Source organism: Malus domestica, chromosome 01 (genome assembly GCF_042453785.1).
Source record: "Malus domestica chromosome 01, GDT2T_hap1".
NCBI classification, from domain to species: domain Eukaryota; kingdom Viridiplantae; phylum Streptophyta; class Magnoliopsida; order Rosales; family Rosaceae; genus Malus; species Malus domestica.
In genome coordinates, this window is record NC_091661.1 from 12,416,917 (window position 1) to 12,436,715 (window position 19,799).

The window sequence follows — 19,799 nt, forward strand, 5'->3', positions numbered from 1 at the left end:
CATTAGACTAGACTGGACTAAGTGGCAATCTAGTCCCATGTTTTTTGCACGCCGGGACAAGCATTAATGAGACTCGCCCCGACTATACGGGACTAAGCACTTCGCTAGAGGGTCATTACGAAGCCCCCCAAAAACAACGGGATTGCTAGTCTCGTCTCCTTCTTCTGCAAGCCGCATCCCGTGAACCAACATGAGCAGCATCATCCTTTCTTCGCCAGTGACCAAACCAGAAACGGTTGTCGCCGATCTCCATTGTCCTGCAAACCCAACACCCTTTTGGCATTTCAATTGGTGATTTGGGGTCTTTTGCCATCTGGGTCAACCCGAATGACGGCAAAGATGGATGTTTTGCTACCACCGCTCTGCTTTTCCCCTCCCATCTCATCCTTCCTAGCTTCCGACAACCTGAAAACCTAGAAAATCGAACCCAAAAACCCCAGAAGACTGAACCCAGAAAACCCAAAAAAAAAAAAATCTATGAGATGAGCTTGAATAAACGATGGGAGTGATGTAGACCAAACCCAGAAAACATAAAAATTGTTGATCACAGACCTTACCTATCTTTAACCTTCGAGCCAATTGTACATGCACCTTGCCCCCAACTCCTTAATTTACACTCTATTTTTTGCTCTGTGGTTTGATTTTGAAGATATGCACAATTGATTATAAATTGTGAGAGGGAGTGAAGAGGGTGAAAGGGTGGGGGAGAATGAGCTAGACGGGAAATGAAAAGGGAGGAGATGGAGAAAATGAGGAGAGATAGTTTGACTAAAGAAAAAGGGAGAGACATAGAGACTTCTAGAAAATAAGAAAAAAAAAGAAATTTTTTTTATTATCCTGCTCTTTAGTCTGAAATTACACCAAATACTTCACTAAATTAGTCCAGCTTAGTTTATTCTAAGCTATTCCAGGTTAGTCCATGGAGCTAGTCTAGTCCGAGATAGTCCGATGCAACAAATGCACCCTAAAACCATAAATTCCAACTCTTACTCCTAAACCCTATTTAGAAATATAAGTGGTTCCATGAACTTAGGCACTTGTTGCTATATATGCAGAGTCGCAGACGGCAGTGAGGGCGACAAAACATAGATCTATAGTTCTGAACGGCACATGGATTGCAGTCTTTCTTGACTAATTGAGAGTCCAAAGCATGCACACAAGTGCACCAACTGTTTGGGAGTAGGATTCTCTCCCCTTTTTTTTTTCCCTCTCCTCATATTTGAACAGTCACGATTAAGCCACGTTAACATCTTATATTAATTTTTTTATAGAAAGAGAAAGACAAAATAGAGAATGTGAGAGGAAGGGATGGAAGGGAATGGAAATAGGAGGGGAGAGAATCCTACTCCAGTTGTTTGAACTTTGTAAGAGATGTGTGTCAATGTGTTCTTTGCAATCAATTTCTTCAGATCAAGCAAAGACTGACCAAAAACCACAAAGATAAAGCTCAAGCAATCACTGATGTTTAAAAAGTAGTTGTATGTAGACTGCTGATATATTACGCTTATCATTTCTTCGGACATCTGTCGACCCTGATTGTAACATCCCACATCGCCCAGGAGAGTGGATCATGTAAGCATTATATGTATATTCCTATCTCTACCTAGCACGAGAATTTTTGGGAGCTCACTGGCTTTGGGTTCCATCGGAACTCTGAAGTTAAGCGAGTATTGCGCTAGAGCAATCCCATGATGGGTGACCCACTAAGAAGTTCTCGTGTGAGTTCCCAGAAACAAAACTGTGAGGGCATAGTTGGGGCCCAAAACGGACAATATCGTGCTACAGTGGTGGAGCGGGCCAGGGATATGGTGGACCCTGGGCTGGGATGTGACAATTGGTATTAAAGCCTAACCCTGGTCGTGGTGTGCCGACGAGGTCGTCGGTTCTCAGAAACAAAACCGTGAGGGCGTAGTAGAGGCCCAAAGTGGACAATATCGTGCTACGGCGGTGGAGCGGGCCTGGGATGTGGTGGACCTCGGGTCGGGATGTGACACTGATCACTCTTAGTAGCTAGCTTTAGGTATGTAGATAATTTTTTTATCAAAATAATATTGGCAAAAACCCTTTTTCTTATAGATATATAAATAAATCCTACCAATTTTTCATGCTGTTAATTTGATACAGAACTTGTATTCACTACTACAAAAACACTCTGCGCGACGACATAAGTTTGTTGTGCAAAGTACAATTTTGTCACGCAAAACGTTACGCGACAAAATTTTGGTCACGCATGGTTCGTCGCGCAAAGCTTGTGAAGATAGGGTTTGCGCAACGAAATATTTCATCATGCAAAGATTTTTGTTTTTTAATTTTGTAATTAAATTAAATTAATTTAATATTTTGCGCGACAAAATATTTTGTCGCGCAAGGTTTTTGACTTTTTGTTTTATTATTTCTCTAATATTAATTGTTTGCGCAACAAAATATTTGGTAGCGCAAAATTTTTCAAATTTTTACTTTTTAATTTAATTTAATTGTATGATTTAATTTTTTAATTACTTTAATTTAAATTGACATATTCAAAATAAAATTACATATGAAAAATAGTGATCAAATAATCCAATATATATAATATATTCAAAATGTACACATAAATTAACAAAGTACAATAATAAAATCCTAATACAAGTCTATTGTGGTGGTAGTGGCGGGGGATATGGTTTGATAGCGTCCTAATCCTCAACTTTAACCGTCAAAATCTTGACAATTCCCTACAAAAGAACAAACATGGTCAAATAACCAAAAAAACAACATAAAATAATACCAAAAAATTGACATAATCTCCCCTAAAATTAGAATACCCCAAATCTGACCCCAAACTTCACCCTTTACCCTGTACTTGACCCCAAACCCTGCACCAAACTCAAAATTAATTCCAAAAACACATATTAATGATAAAAAATTAAAATTTGGGGAGAATATACCTTTTGGCAAGATTGAGAGTGAGTAAGAATGAGAGGAGGAGTGAGTGTGAGAGAATTAGAGGAGATAGTGAGAGAGAGATGAGAGAGATGAGAGAGTGAGAGATAGTGAAGAGAGAGAGAGAGAGAGAAGAGAGATTAAGTGAGAGGAGTGAGTGAGAGAGGGTTGGATTTGGTGAGAGGGAAAGAGCGCGGAGAGGTAAGAGAATAGAGAAATACATTAAGAAAATTGTGGAGTTATTTTGGTTTTAAAAACCGTATCACTTTGCGCGATGAAGGATACGAGTTTGCGCAACAAAATATTGGTCGCGCAAAGTCTTAAAAATTTTAAATTTTTTTCTACATCCCATTTTTGGTGCTCGCCCAAATTTTTAGAGTTCTGTGCGACAAAGTGTTGGTCCGTCGAGCAAAATTTATAAAAAATAATTTTATAAATAATAAAAAAGAAAATAATTATATTTTACAATTTCAAATATAAATAAATTAAAATAAATAAGGTTTAGGCGACCAAATGTGTATTCGTCAGGCAAAAATAAAAAATAAAAAAAATAAAGAAATAACTAGTTTAACAATATAAAATATAAAAATAAATACAAAACAAGTAAATAAGGTTTAGGCGACGAAATATTGATATTCGTCATGACACACCCCGACTCGGAATGTCCATGTAGACACTCAAATCGCAATGTGCTGGCGGACAACTAGAAGGTGACGAAGTCATAAAGTATAGTGATGTGGAAAATGTGAATAAATTAAAACATATAAGTGACTAATTTAGAGTGCGCATGTGAGCGGGATTGAACCCATATCACACAAGTGATGTCAGAGCATAGATAAACTGCAGTAAAAGAAGAGTAAGGACATTTATACTGAAAGGAGAAGTCTCCTATGTAACAACTTTTACCAACAATCCTCGTCGTCACGAAAACTCTGGCACTAAGAACCTAGAGGGGCAAAAAACAGGGATGAATGAGCCTGAAAATAAAGTTTTGTAAAACATTTTCAAAAAGTGTAGCCCATTGCTGTAAAGCAAGTATATGGTTTCCCAAAAATATTATAATAATAATATCAACAAGTGTAGCCCATTACCTACGCACTCGTAGCGTCATGTACTTCGAGAATAAGTGTGCAGTATCTTCGAGTTAAGCCCAAACCAAAAATAAATAACTAAATGAATAAATAAAAATACTAACGTAGACGAGCCTACTTGTCCCTTTGCTTAACGAATCCGAAGAATAAGTTATCGATACTACAGTTTACAGCCCGCAATACCAACAACTCACTGTTGTCCCGAAGCGAGTAACAAATTCCCGAGGGTGCAATATTGCCATCTTTCCCCTCATTGGGAAACACACATACATCATTTGATCAAAGCCTTGATCGCGTTCACGTACTACCCACTCGGGCGATAACGCTAATAACACTCAATTTCCTAAATTGTAATCTCGATCCTTCGATCACCTGTTTGCAATACTATTATGTCAACCATATACTATGCATATAATCTATACAACGTCTTAAACGATGCTATACCCAAAACTGAAAGTTGTAGCCGTAGTTACATGCAACTGTAACAAGGATAGGTGTCAGTCATAATCATGCTAAAATTACACAATGAATAAAACACAATACATCAACAGAAATCTAGATAGTTCGTTCAGACTGGCCATTAGTCTGAGGGTGAATGTGGTATTGGATAACAACTTAGTACCCATGGCTTTCAAGAAGACTTCCCAAAACTTGGAAGTGAAACACGCATCACAGTGAGATAATGTAGTGACATGCTCACCATATAGTCTAACAATGTAGTTCACAACGCCTTAGCGAGTAGATTCATAGTAAATTTCTCTCGAATTTTAGCGAAAAATTATGTCGAGAAGGCTAAAAGAACATTCAAGAATTTGAGAGTCAAAACAAGTTCATCAAATCTAGAGTACAAGGTAATTGGATTAAATGCATACCATCTCGCTACAACGGTAGCTTCTGGAAGATTCAATCACCAAGGGTAGAGATTCGTTTAGTAGAGTACTTGTTGGGTGATTGAGGCATTGATGGTCGTAACTAAAATTTCAAGGTCCGAGCAATGTTCCTAGACAATCTGTCTTCTTCAGAAATAATACCAAAAAGGCAGTAAGGTAGACACGTGCCTAAAGTTGATTGGAATATCGTCCAGCATAAGAGGTGAATATGGGATCATGGTCAAAGTAGATACCAACCAAAATGCTAGAAAATCTGATAAATTCAAGCATGAGAAATTTTACTAAGTGGTCTAAAATGTAGTCCCTCTAGGACCAATGGAAAGTGAACTGACTTGTCAAGTCGGTTGATAATCACCAAAACATCATCATAATGTCCACATGTACAAGATACCTCGTACAGGGAGCTTATGGTGATATTTCCCTATCTCCATTTAGATACATGAAGTAATTATAACCACTTAACGGTTTCTTGATGATTTATAGGTAACGTCATATCAATACTCATGAATTTCTGTTAGAATAAGATATGACAGGTTGAAAGTGTTCAAGGGTAGATATGTCTTTTGCTATAGTAATCAGTAATTATGTTTGCACAACTGGGGTGGTACACGACGGTGCAATTGTAGGTGTTGATCTAGTTCGTCCATCGTCGCTATAAGAAATTTAGTTCCTTTCAAAGGAAGATATATTTGAGAAGTTTGTGAGATTGGTAAAGATTTTGGACACGTTTCTCCACAAATAAGTGTTATCCAGTTTTCAAGTAAAGATGATAACTGTGGACTCTATGTCATGAGTAAGATGGTTCATTTCATACGATTCCAACCGTTAGGAAGCTTACGTAATATTTCGTCATGTTGCATCAGTACGTAGCCAAATCATTCAAAGAAACGTCATCATGGATTTCGAAATTATCGATGCTATTGAAAAGTGTACAAACAAGGGTAGGAAATAGACAACACCTCAGTTGTCACAACTTTAATCATATTCCACGTCTCAACTAAACTGATTTTCCTTGTCCAACATGGAAGGAAAAACGCCACCACTGAAAGGTCACTAAAAAATTGCTGATAAAATCGACAAGGCCAAGGATATCGCATATTTCACAACAATTTGTGGGAATATCCAATTTTCTACAATTGCAACCTTTTTGGAAATTAACAAGAATGTCTTCTGTTCAGATCACATCTCCCAAGAAGAGTACCAATCTAAACAAAGCTACCATTTGAGGAATTTGGTATAAAGTTGGTTGTCGATGTTTAGAAATTTGATCTTGTTGCTCGGGTAGTTAAGAAGGTCGTCGACAAGACTACTACAAATTCGTTAGGTTATGGTAGAAACTCAATTCTAAAAGTTGGTCAAAGAGACCATCAATTCGAAGTATAGGTTAACGGTTTTTAATCGTCACCCGGTTGAGTTGCTAAAATCTAGGTACGATCCTAAGGTTCAATCTTTCGCCTTCACGGATAGGTTTGATGCTCCCAAGATAAAGTATTTGGTTGGGTAGTTTCCTAATTGGTAAGTTTTGTAATTAAGTTTACTCAATGACGTTATAGTTGTTCAGGAAGATGCCAGGAAAATTGGTGTAATACTAGAAAGTGGACCGATGGTGTACTTCATTTCACAATTTGGTGATATCCTAGGTAAAATTTTGGGAAATGACGCCAAAGATATTTTTCCTTAAAACGTACCATACTATTCTCTTCCTAATGACACGTGCTAATAGGTCTTCATGGCATTCTCGATACTCAAATTGCTCTTACAACGGAAAATTAACTCATGCTTCAATTCTAATGTTTGTCGATGGAAGCGATCACAATGATGAATGGTCGAGAATGTTCTGGTTACCTAGATAGGTAAAACAGTTAACACAACTGCGAGTTTACTGTTCTCCTAAAAGGCTTGCTCCTAAGTTTCCACGATTTTAATTTCTTCGGCTCAGGTAGTCACTATTAATCAGTTTATTAGTTACGCAACTAATTAACGCATTTATGATATTTTGATATCGTTCATTACCCTAAAACTATGAACCAGCATTTTGGCACAAAGGTATCACTCCCAGATACTAGCAACTGTTTGGTATCAGAAATCATACCGCCTGAATACTGGTTTACAGTTCTGGGATATCGGATATCATCTTCAAAGTGCTTTCGTAGGCTGATTACAGGTTAAAGCCCACTCGGGTGGATGGTTTTCGACGTTTGGTTAGAAATTGGTCATATGAGGTGGTTTCATAAATCTAGGGAAAATACTTACTACTTCGGGGATTTCTACTAACCGTTGGTATAACAACTCATACTTTGGTGCTTATACTCATCGAAATGACGAGTACATCACCAAAAGAAATTCTGGGAACTAGTATTAGTTGGAGTGTTCTAAAGTCAGAAAAAGGAATTTGCTACTAACCTACTTCAGAACAGGTTTAATGAGATTTGATCTTCCTCCTGAAGATTCAGAATTATAACTAACTATTTTAAGAAGATTAGTGCTATCGGGGACCAAAAGTGATTGTCCCCCATGCGTGTTTCCACTTCAGCATCACCAAAAGAAATTCTGGGAACTAGTATTAGTTTGAGTGTTCTAAAGTCGGAAAAAGGAATTTGCTAATAACCTACTTTAGAACAGGTTTAATGAGATTCGATCTTCCTCCTGAAGATTCAGAATTATAACTAACGATTTTAAGAAGATTAGTGCTATCGGGGACCAAAAGTGATTGTCCTCCACTTGTGTTTCCACTTCAGCACTAACATAGTCACTCAGGACATTTTTGGAAACTTCAACGTGAAGCAAAACCTCGAGGAAATTTTGGGAGATGGCACAAAATAAAGATTGCCAAGGATGAAAGTGCTTGAGGTTTCTTAACAAAGAAGGGTTGGTAACGATGGTTGGATTGTAGTTGTGATTGATCGGTAAATTTTTGGTGGTACACAATTATCGATGCGTCTACCCTACTTCAGGGTCAACAAAACGTCTTCATTTTAGGTATTTCTTAGCAAAGAGGTTCTTCACGTAAGCCCTAGTGGTGGTCGCCAAAGTGTTCTTCTAGAAGGTCAATAAGTGGTCAACAAAGTGTCAGTGATAGTCATTCCAAGTTGCCCAAAAGTCATGAAAAGTTGGCACATTTTGTGTTCGATGAGGTGGCATAATTATAACATTAGAATTCAAGAATTGAGAATGCTTACATCACATGTGTGATGATTGCGATACTGCTTGACCTATGCTTTGATACCAAACTGACACACCCCAACCCAGAATGTCCACGTAGGCACCTGAATCGCGATTTGTTGGCTGACACCTGGAAGGTGACGAAGCCATAAAGTGTAGTGATGTGGAAAATGTGAATAAATTAAAACTTAAAAGTGACTAATTTAGAGTGCGCATGTGAGCGGGATTAAACCCATATCACACAAGTGATGTCAGAGCATAAATAAATTGCAGTAAAAGAAGAGTAAGAAGATTTATACTGAAAAGAGAAGTCTTCTATGTAACAGCTTTTACCAACAATCCTCGTCATCACGAAACCTTTGGCACTAAGATCCTGAAAGGGCAAAAAACAAGGGTGGGTAGGCCTGAAAATAAAGTTTTGTAAAACCTTTTCGAAAAGTGTAACCCCTCGTTGTAAAACCAGTATATGGTTTCCCAAAAATATTATAATAATTGTACGTAATAAGGTACCCTGCAGCACTAGTGAGCTAAAGGATGTAGGCCAACAACAAGGTATCACAACATCAAATCTCAATTCGTTATTATAAGAAATCAATGCTCATTCATTTATGTAGGCACATAAGTCCATTGTGGAGATATTCTGACAATGGAACAGGTTGGGTGTGGGTTTTACATTTTAGTACTACATCATGTGAGATGCGCTAGTGACATCACATACGAGTCCAAAACATCACACAAAAGGACAAGCTGACACCTAACTCTGATTCCAAAGCGAATGTAAACGATGCATGTGAACTACACGTGACGTTGGTCCCAGAATAATACAAATAACTAAGAGACACCGTGCAAACATGTAATAATGAGTAGATAAAACACAAGGATATCATCCCACAAGTTTATGCTCACAAATAATATTAAAAACATAAAGTGTACGAAAAGTCAATTTGTAAAGCTAAACATGGCATGTCACATCATAATATATAAAAGCAATTGTTGGGAAAATCACACACACATATATATATATACACGTAAAAACGAAAAGACCTACTAACAGGTACTTGAGATGTCATGTCCTTTCGAGCTAAAATAGTCGGAGTCTCCGATAGTAATCACACACAAGTATAATATTGGGGCCCATTAGTAAAACTCAACTTAAACGACTAAATTTGGGAAAATGGAATGCGGATTCGGAATCAAAGCGTCGAAATACGCCAAGAGGCATCCTGGTAAGTTTCGTAAAAGGTCAACGAAAAGTCAACGGTCAATCCTAAAAAAGTCAACCGAGATGCCTATGCGGTCAACTAACCTAGTAATTTCACTAAATGGATGTCAAAAATAGACTCAGGTCGTCAAAATTAGCTTAGGAGGGTTTTCAAGAAAATTTCAAAAAAAGTTCCATCCTCAGGCAGAATATTCTGTTAAAGTTAACGAAATATTCGAGGGAAATATTCCCTCTAAAATTTGAAATGGATCCGGGTCAGATTCGGGTTACGGTAAATGGGTCGTGGGCTTGGGCCGATTCTAGGTTTGGGCTTTTTTTTCCTAGTTGGGTTGACTCGATCCCTGTCACGGGTTCCGTCGCTGAAATCTGGGTAGCGATTCCAAAGCTCCAAACGAGTTCAAAACTTAACCATTTTTCACATTCTTCCTACCAAAATGAAGATAAATGAGAGTAGTTTAGAATTATACCTTTCCCCGAGTTAGCCGTGGCAGGAGTTGGCCTGAAAAGGCCTGCAACTCGCGGCATACACCTCCCAAAAAACTAGGGAAGACTCCCGAGGTATGTATGCATTCAAATGTCACCAAAATCCTTAAGAAACACTAGAAAAGTATAGTAAAACACAATCCACGAAGATTTGGGTGGTTTTCAAAACTTACCTTCGTCGGAAACGATGAGGAGTTGCTGAAGGACACAGCGATGATTTCGGTGCCTCTGTTCCGTGAGCACAAAGAAAGTGAGGGAGACAGAAGATTGAGATAGAGGGAGAGTGACAGAGGAGAGGGACGTGGTGATTGGAAACAAGGATGATGGTGGTCGTGAAACAAGGAGTTAGCGATCGCCATGGCTGATTCTGTGCAGCGAGCACAGAGTGAGTGAAAGAGGTAGGGAGTCCATGAGAGATGTGAGGGAGTCTGATCCTTGTGAATTGAGTTTTGGAAAGGATGACAGGTAGTGGCCTTAAAATGGTGGTTTAGTGAAGCTCGCCGAAGGTGTGGCGGTGATGGCGGGCCTCTGTGTTTACAGAGAGAAAGAAAGTGAAAAGAACGAGTGTGCGGGACTTAGAGTGTTGAGGCAAATGAGCGATAATGACAGAGGGATAATGCTTGACTGAGAGAAGAAAACTGAAAAGATAGGGAAAGTGGAGATTAAAGAAAACAAAAGATATGGATGTGATGGTCAAAATAACAAAAGAAATGAATATGGTGATTATAAAAACAAGAAGAGTCGGCAAAACTCAGAGAGGGAAATCACGGTTTGGATTTCCAATCCCATATAGAAATTAAACGTGGGTCTCACCACTCAATTATAGCAATAGGTAGAAAAATGCTAATTTCGAAAAGGAAGCGTAACTAAGACTCCGAATTCGGTTCTGCTTACATCCACGAGTTCGTGCCGTCGAGTACTACAATGATACATTAAGAGGATGTTTCATATGTCTCACTATACATTGGTCAACGAAGGTCAACAATCTCACCTGTAGGGGCATTTTTCTCAATTCACTCTTTTAAACGTAATAAAATCGAAAAATTAAGGATGGACTGTTATACGTCGAGCAAAGTTTTTAAAAAATAATAAAAATTTATGAAAATAACTATATTTTAAAATTTATAATATAAAATTAAATAAAAAAACAAAAATAAAATGGTTTAGGCGACGAAATATTTGGATTACGTCGTGCAAAGATTTAAAAAAAAATATTTATTGTATTTTATTTATTTTTGTAAAGACTTTGAGCAACAAAGTTTAAAGTTTCGTCACGCAAAATGACTTTGCGTGACGATGTGTGTTTCGTTGCACAAATTTCATCACGCAAGACTTTGCATGACGAAGTTTAAAATTTTGTCGCTCAAAGTGAAGTGACTTTGCGCAACGATGTGTGTTTCGTTGTGCAAGGGTTTTTTTTACTAATGATTATCACACAACAAAACACCGATGTGCACTGATGGTGTAAGAAGCAATAACAAACCCTTTTCTTCTACTAGCTAGCTGCACTCCTAGACAGATATATGACTCAAAATTATATACCTGTTGGACCATATTACACGTACCTTTGCTACATGTTTCTCATTGACAATGAGCTTTCATATTTATTGCATTCTACCCCAAGTGTTAGCCTTTTCCCACATCTTGTCTTTTTTTTTTTGAACAAACGGTATTATCTACATCAAATAGTGAGGGATTCGACTAAGTCTCAAAATTGGCTAGCAACAATGTAGTTCAAATTCGCATTTGACAAGAATCAAACCTTAGACCTCTCATTTACAAATAAAGAAGAATACAACTAGACTGTATTACTAAGTGGCACATCTTGACTATCTTAGACCCATAAAAATCCACATGCTTTCAAAATAGGATCAAGGGATGGGTAACTCCTGATAAGACCTGTTATGGGGTCAATTTTTCTATATACACAAAGCTGCACGACTACAGTCCACCATTTTCTAAGCTAAATATGGGATCCTACTCTAAGAGCAACTCCACCCCTTAGACCATCTCCAAACTTTAGAATAAAACTCAAATTTTAGGTTCTAAACTTACCCCATCTTGCTCCAACCCTTGGGGCAAATATGAGTTAAACCTCAAAACTCATTTATGGAACAAATTTAGCCCAAGATTCCCCCTAGGTTAGTGAAGATGGCCCACCATATATGTATACTTTTTTAGTTTTATATTTACAAATTCATTGAATCTAACTATTACGATCTAACTTGATCAAATCCAACGGTAAAAAAAGATATCTAACCGTCTAAATTTAAATCCAACGGCTAAAGTAATTGAAAAAAATATTTTATGTATTTCATATTTTTTCGTATTGTTCCACGAGTTTCATGGTGTCAATTAGTGATTTTTCAATATTTCTCGGAATCTAAATATTTTTACGTTAAAATGTTCATAAAATTAAATTAGAATAGTCTACATAATTTTAATTTTTTTTTTAAAAAAAAGTTACTTTAATAAAGAAATTATCCTAAATTCATTCTTTAATAATCTTGAACTAAAAATTTAACCCAGAATGGTTGGAGGAGAAAAGCTGGGTTAAAACCAAAATTTTATGGCTAAAAAATTTAGGGCCTTTTGGTATTGGATTTGAGTCCAAAGTTTTTAACTCAAAAACAATTTTTAAGTTTTAAGGTAAAAATACATGTTTGGTAGGCCCATTTTGCAAAACTGGACTTAAAATTTTTTAAAAACAGCCCAATATAATTTGAAAACAACAAAAGTCAGGTTTTAGGGTTTTTTTTTTTTCACGAGTTCAATTCCTGTGCCGCGATGGAGGTCTGAGCTGTGCTGCGCAGACCATGATCCGGCGTTGCACCTCACCAACAACGAACTACCAAGGATAAAGACAAACAGGTAATCCCTTTTTTTGAGTTTCTGGGTCTTTGAGACTGCAATTCCTCAATCCAATTCGAAGAGACCCATTTCACCTTGCATATTTGTGACTCGATTTCAGATTTAATTTTCTGTAACTCTCTCTCTCTCTTGTTTTCTGTATTATCTGTTTGTGTTGAATTGCATGAATGTTTGATTGTTTGTATAATTGGTCAATTTTGTGTTTTTATTGGTGGTTTTGGAGGTCTGTTGCAGCTGGGTTTATTGGGTTTCTTTAGAATTAGGCAACTATTGGGAAAATTGGGGGAAAATGTTTCCTCAAAGTCAAAATCATCCAAGTCAACCAAAATGGACGAAGCTCTTGTAGCTTGGGCAAAGTCACTTGATGCCAAGACTGAGGCTACATTGGAAAAGGTTAAGCATAAAAGAGAAAAGGAAGTATCCTCCCCATTGAGAGAGTTAAGTACCATTGAAGATTGTATGGAAGTACTTGAGGGCATGGAAGATGTTGATGATACCGCTTATTTGAAAGCTTTGGAGAAGTTCACTAGCTCGGATTGGAGGAGGATGTTTATGAAGATGTCTGAGTCGAGGAAAAAATTATGGCTCAATAGTCTAAAATGAATAGTTAGAGCCCTAGTAAGAAAACTCAATAGTCCAAGTTGGTTGTTAGTTAGTGTGTTGGTAATATGATGAGGGTTAGTAAGATGAATATGGATATGCTTTTGTGTTTGGTATTGAGATTTTTTGCTTTATGATGAACTATAATTAAATGAGTATGGAAATGACTAGTGTTGGTAATATGATTAATGTTATGTTATTATCCTATAGTATTGTCTTGTTACTTTGTTTAGCTATTAATTACATGATAGTTGTAGAATATAATTATTTGTTTGTCTATATAGGATGGATTCAATTGAAGTGGACAATAATGATTCAAGTTCAGAAAGTGATTCATCATCTGATTTGGATGATTCACTTGGAGAGTTGCTTTTAGTTACAAGACTATATGATCATTACTCACGTTTAAATAAAGAGCCATGCATGACTTCACATTTTTCAAGCTGCCAATATGTGATAGATTTATTGAATGGACATCCACATAGGTTATTTGATATTATTAGGATGGATAAAAACACATTCAAGAATTTGTGCTCGACATTGAGAGAGATGAACTTTCTACAAGATGATAGATCAGTTTGTGTGGAGGAGGCCGTATGCATGTTCTTGTTTACTATCAGTCATACAATCTGCAACAGGGTAATTGCTGAAACTTTTCAACATTCGAAAAAGACTGTGTCAAGACAATTTAATCGAGTTCTCAAAGCAATATGTCGACTTGGTACTCATATAATTCAACCTCCAAATATGGATGCAACACCTTCTGAGATTTTGGGAAATCCAAAGTATGACCCATGGTTTCAGGTAATATATTTATAAAGTACATTTTATTTTTTAGTTAGATCATGACCATTTTTCTACAAAACCTAGAAAGATACATGTTTAAAGCTCTAGAATAACAACTTAGGTTGAAGTAAACTATATTTTGTGTACTAATATGTTATGATTTGAACTATAAAATGGTAGAATTGCATTGGTGCTATTGATGGAACACATATCAGTGCATGGGCTCCTTCATCAAAACAAATTTCATACCGAGGTAGAAAAGTTAGTGTGACAAAATATTATGTTGGCATGTTCATTTGATATGATGTTCACATATGTCTACACCGGATGGGAAGGAACGGCTAATGACTCGAGAGTGTTGATGGATGCAATAACAAGAGAAGAGAATATGTTTCCAATGCCTAAAAAAGGTACGAAGTCATAGAAACATATCAAATTACTTGTAATTTTTTTTCTTTTTGTATTTGGCTCAAGTGAAATACTTATATGCATTGTTCTTGGAATAGGAAAATATTATGTTGTTGATTCCGGCTATGCCAACATGAGTGGGTTTCTTGCACCATATCGCAAAGTGCGTTATCACTTGCGTGATTTTAGAGGAAGAGGTAAACGTCCAAGAGGAGCAATGGAATTGTTCAACTTTAGGCACTCATCACTACGTAATGTTGTTGAACGATGCATTGGAGTGCTTAAGAATCGTTTCCCTATTCTAAAGTTGATGCCAAATTATCCAATTAGGAAGCAAAGACGCATTCCCGTTGCATGTTGTGCCGTGCACAATTTCATTGGAATGCAATCAAGGAATGATACTTTGTTTCAACAATTTGAAGACAATGATGTTGATGTGGTAGATGAAGAAAGCTCGGGGCCTAATCAAGAAGGGGAAAACATGCATTTGAATGACGACAATGTTATGAATGATGTTAGAGACCACATAGCCGGATCAATGTGGCTTGATTACGTCAATAACAATTAGTCTCAAAGTTTATTGGTTTTCTAGAATGTTTTAATGTAATATTTATTATCTAAGACTTGAAGTTTAATTTGATTATCGAACATATATGTGTTGCATTAGCACATAGATATCAAAATAGTATGTTTAAGGTTTAATTTCATATGTTTTGTATATCTTAAAACAAATACATAATTGGAAAAAAGAAAAAAAAAGAAGCTGTTTTCAAGAGTTAAACCAAACAAGTTTTCAAATTTTTAGATTCGAAAACAGTTTTTAAGTTCAATGCCAAACAAGTTTTTGAAACCTAAAAAAAACTATTTCTAAGAGATGATTCTGAAAATTAGTTTTAAGAACAATTCAAGTTTTTTAGTAGGATACCAAACAGGCTCTTAGGTTTTAACCCAAGGGTTGGAGATGGTCTTAGGGTGATTATTGCCTAGACTATTGGACAATTGACAATTGTTGTCTTAGTGAAAAGTAATTGTCCAAGAGCATCTCCATCCCTAAATTAAATTGCCTATGCAATTCACCTTAAAAAATTATTTTTGATAAAATAATAACAAAAATATCTCTTTTAAGGAACCATCCCTTTCTCCTTTCTTTTCTACCTCTGCCCTTCATTTTCTCCGTCACAACACAGAGATTGCAACCAGAATGCCATCGTCAGTTTCTGGAACCATCCATTTCTCCCTCCCTCGTTTTTTGAGCCATCCCTTTCTCCTTCCTTAGGCAGAGTTCATCGCCTTCACCTTCGCCTTCATCCTGGTACGCAGATCTGGAGCTTGCTTCGTTTGTCCTTCTTCGCTTTCCCTAGCTCTTGGCCTATCTATTCCATCGCCCTAGCCTGCAAATTTTTTTTGTCATGTGACGTTGGCATGACGCCATATCACCTAAGGTGCAGAAGCGGGCTATAACAACCTGAGTGCTGAGTCTGGGGGAGTTAAGCCCAACGAATAGCAAGGGGAATTTGTGTGCGCTGCAGCAACTTTTGTTGGGGTAGGCAGATTGAATCACCCAATTCAAGGGGGATTTGTTGGGGTGGACTGGCTTGGACGACTAACTCATTTCAGCCTAACCCATCTGAGGGCTCAGACATAGTTTATATGATTTTTACCACCTTCAAATGTAGGGATAAAAACACTGAAAAATACTTGCAAAAGTATAAGGTAATCGTAGTATAGTTGGCTTTAGCAAGGTCGTTTCCACATGGTTGAATGAATAATGTATGTTACACCAAATCTTAATTAAATATTTGAAAACAAAGTTTGAAAAATGGTGATTTTATGATCTAAAATATTAAAAACGAATTTAATTAAAAAAAATTAAATAAATTGGTAAAGTAAAGAAAACAAAAGAAAATAGATTTGAAAATAAATTTGAGCACTAGGTTCCGCGTCACCTTAACAATCCTACGTAATTCTTCCAATTATTTATGAATTACTCATGCATATTTTGATGGTTAGATTTTCCTAAAGTATGTCATACTTGGAACCTCTAACATAGAACGTATATCTAACATACAACCCGTCTGTGATGTCTAGATCGAATGTGAACATGCAAGACCGATTAAGTTTTGTGAAAACCTTTTGAAAAATCATATAACCCTTAAGACGTGTCGTCCATTCTAATAAGTTACACATATTAACCACAAGAAGCCTTTGTCAATTTCAAGGACTGTCCTCTGTCAAATTGGCATCGAATTACTTTTCTAAATATCCTAATGATGACCAATCATAAAGACAATTAGATAGCTTAAACATGATGATTAATAATTCAAAACCTGCATGCATAATATCATAAGTAAATTGAAAAGAAACTACATATTCTTAGTAAGGCTCGTGGCCTTGCCCTAGCAAACGGAAATTAATTACGCACAATCATTAAACAAAATACTATTAAGAACATGGATAGAAAACACTTTGAAAATAAACTTGAATCATCAAAAACTCTCTAAACTATGTTCTCCAGAGTAGTGCCTTCTCCTTTTCTCTTCTCAAACCCTAATGGCTAAAAAGTCTTATTTATACTACTACAAAATAAAACCCTACCTAGAGAAGGTCTTAGAATAAGACTAGGAAAACAAATAAATTAAAATCAAATAGGAAATATAATCTTAAATTGAATAGTAAAATTCACCTAAAATCTGCACAGCCATGTTTTAGACCCATATCTGCTCCAAAACTGGCCCAAAATAGTTGGATTTAAAGCTTGGATTATGCTGAACACTTTCCATCACTGCGCACTGTTTTTTTATTTCATCGCCAGAAAATAATCGTTTGGTGGAAAAATCTAATATTTTGACATGATCAAGCTAAGCAACTCACGAACGTCCTCCAATTGGAATTACTCCAAAATTCATCCATTTGCTCACGTTTTTCTCAAGAGGAAGTTGAATGCCCTATATTAAGAAATAAAGCAAAGTATCAAAATTCTCACAAAATAAACAATAAATTAATACTAAAAATATGGTAAAATATATAGTATAATATCGACTCATCAATAGTTCTACCCCAAGTGTGTATGTCACGTAGATGACAAGATCTGAGATTACCTCCCTTCCTTAAATATCGAGGAGTGTTGAGAATAAATCTCATATTGATGAGAGTATGGACCTTGCAATGACTTATAAGTAAGTTAAACTACTTTCCATATTATTAATTAATTTTATGGTGGAAATTATTTTAAAAGAATATGATATTTTCGAATGAAGGCTATTGATCTAGAGAAGTTCGATCGTCCTGGTAAATAATGTTATTGGTACCATAAATTAACACTTTGTTTATATTGGCAGAAACAAAGCTGCATGATCTTTATCTAATTTTATTGTACAATTCTGATTTCTGCAGAACTCTCTAATTTATAAAACTTCTCTCCTTCCATGAGAGCCTTTCTCTCCATCTGGGAGAGTTTCCTCCCTTCCTTTTGGTGAGGGTCTTCATCTTGTCCACCTTCTTAGGCGTCGACACTCGCTTTGGCTGGAGTCGATTGCCACTATTCTCCTAATCTTCCTGTTTTCTTCTTCCATAAATTAACACTTTGTTTATATTGGCAGAAACAAAGCTGCATGATCTTTATCTAATTTTATTGTACAATTCTGATTTCTGCAAAACTCTCTAATTTATAAAACTTCTCTCCTTCCGTGAGAGCCCTTCTCTTCTTCTGTGAGAGTTTCCTCCCTTCCTTTTTTTCCCGATGCTTCTTTTTTTCCCCTGCTCTCCTTTCCGATCTGGCCATTTTTTCCTACCCCCATTAGTGTTTCTCCTTGCTCCTCTTTGCTCCGATATGCAGCTGCTTCAAAACCGCAAATTGTTGCGGTTCCTTCTTCTTCTTCTTCTTCTTCTCCCGATGCTTCTTTTTTCCCCTGCTCTCCTTTCTGATCTGGCCATTTTTTCCTACCCCCAGTGGCGTTTCTTTCCTATTTGGCCATTTTTTCCTCCCCCCAGTGGCGTTTCTCCTTGCTTCTTCTTCTTCTTCTTCTTCTTCTTCTTCTCTTTTTGCTTCTCCCAATGCTTCTTTTTTTCCCCTACTCTCCTTTCCGATCTGGCCATTTTTCCTACCCCCAGTGGTATTTCTCCTTGCTCCTCTCTGCTTCGATATGCAGCCGCTTCAAAACCGCAAATTGTTGCGGTTCCTTCTTCTTCTTCTTCCCCAGTGGTTCTTCTTCTTCTTCTTTTCTTTTTGCTTCTCCCGATGCTTCTTTTTTTCCCCTACTCTCCTTTCCGATCTGGCCATTTTTCCTACCCCCAGTGGTATTTCTCCTTGCTCCTCTCTGCTTCGATATGCAGCCGCTTCAAAACCGCAAATTGTTGCGGTTCCTTCTTCTTCTTCTTCCCAATGGTGTTTCTCCTTGCTCCTCTCTGCTTCGATATGCAGCCGCTTCAAAACCGCAAATTGTTGTGGTTCCTTCTTCTTCTTCTTCTTCTTCTTCTCCTCCTCCTCCCGATGCTTCTTTTTTTTCCTCTGCTCTCCATTCCGATCTGGCCATTTTTTCCTACCCCCAGTGGCGTTTCTCCTTGCTCCTTCTTCTTCTTTTTCTTCTTCTCCCAATGCTTTTTTTCCCCTGCTCTCCTTTCCGATCTGGCCATTTTTTCCTACCCCTAGTGGCATTTCTCCTTGCTCTTTTCTGCTCCGATATGCAGCCGTTTCAAAACCGCAAATTGTTGCGGTTCTTAGAGATGGTGTGTAAAGTTTCGGTGTTCCCACCGACTCGGGTGTTCAACACCACCACCTTCTCACTGTTTGTGCCTTTACCGGCAGTGTTGTTCGTGGGTTGCCACAAACTTCATCCTGATAATTGGCTTCTTCCGATCACTTGCTGCCTAACCTTTCTTTGCGGCTGTGCTCGGGACGTTAATCGATGTGAGATGCTGTAATTGATCTGGTGCTGCTTGGCTATGGACGAGGACTTGATCAGATCGATAACGGTGGCGACTGTAGTAGAATTGTCTGGTATTTGGAACCTCTTTTGTGCATTTTGGGCTTCACCTACTGGTTGGCCCTTTGTAGTTTGTCTTTTTTGGCCCGTGTTTTGCTTGTTTATGTGTGATGTTTGGGCATTGGGTTTCTTTTTGTGTATCTTTTTCGTTGTAATAAATGTGAAGAAGCCTTTTTTCAAAAAAAAAAAAAACTCTCTAATTTATTTTCCTTAACATATATTTGATACTTTATTATAAAACAAATGTACAAATACAAGCGGAAAGGGATGAAATGGAAAATCCAGTATTGTATGGTATGAGGTATCTTTCTTACATGAATAACGCCAGAGACAGCTAGGATTTGTTTACATCTAACTTTTCATTTCCTAATTTTTGTTGAAGCTA

At 37.1% G+C, this 19,799-nt stretch overlaps 1 protein-coding gene and 1 long non-coding RNA gene across 3 annotated transcripts; both read right to left on the reverse strand.

The window, feature by feature from the left end:
* Positions 1 to 2,537: 2,537 nt before the first annotated feature.
* On the reverse strand, positions 2,538 to 10,498 carry LOC139196772 (uncharacterized). 2 transcript variants are annotated; one of them, XR_011581850.1, is made up of 3 exons: positions 9,752 to 10,478; positions 8,362 to 8,435; positions 2,538 to 8,192 (listed from the first exon to the last, which is right to left on the reverse strand). It is a non-coding gene; the product is annotated as an uncharacterized lncRNA (long non-coding RNA). The 2 variants fall into 2 exon arrangements; XR_011581849.1 differs by having other exon boundaries at positions 2,538 to 8,435; positions 9,752 to 10,498.
* A 7,730-nt stretch (positions 10,499 to 18,228) lies between these two features.
* On the reverse strand, positions 18,229 to 19,086 carry LOC114826059 (vicilin-like seed storage protein At2g18540). Its single transcript, XM_070822189.1, has 2 exons — positions 18,721 to 19,086; positions 18,229 to 18,564 (listed from the first exon to the last, which is right to left on the reverse strand). Exons 1-2 carry the CDS (start codon positions 19,084 to 19,086, stop codon positions 18,229 to 18,231), a joined length of 702 nt encoding a protein of 233 aa, XP_070678290.1.
* Between the last annotated feature and the right edge of the window lie 713 nt (positions 19,087 to 19,799).

Coding starts and splice junctions, on each gene's coding strand:
- LOC114826059 (XM_070822189.1), bottom strand. CDS start 19,086: ATGCCACTAGGGGTAGGAAAAAATGGCCAGATCGGAAAGGAGAGCAGG. Junction 18,565..18,720: donor AAGGAGAAATACCACTGGGG/GTAGGAAAAATG, acceptor ATATCGAAGCAG/AGAGGAGCAAGGAGAAATAC.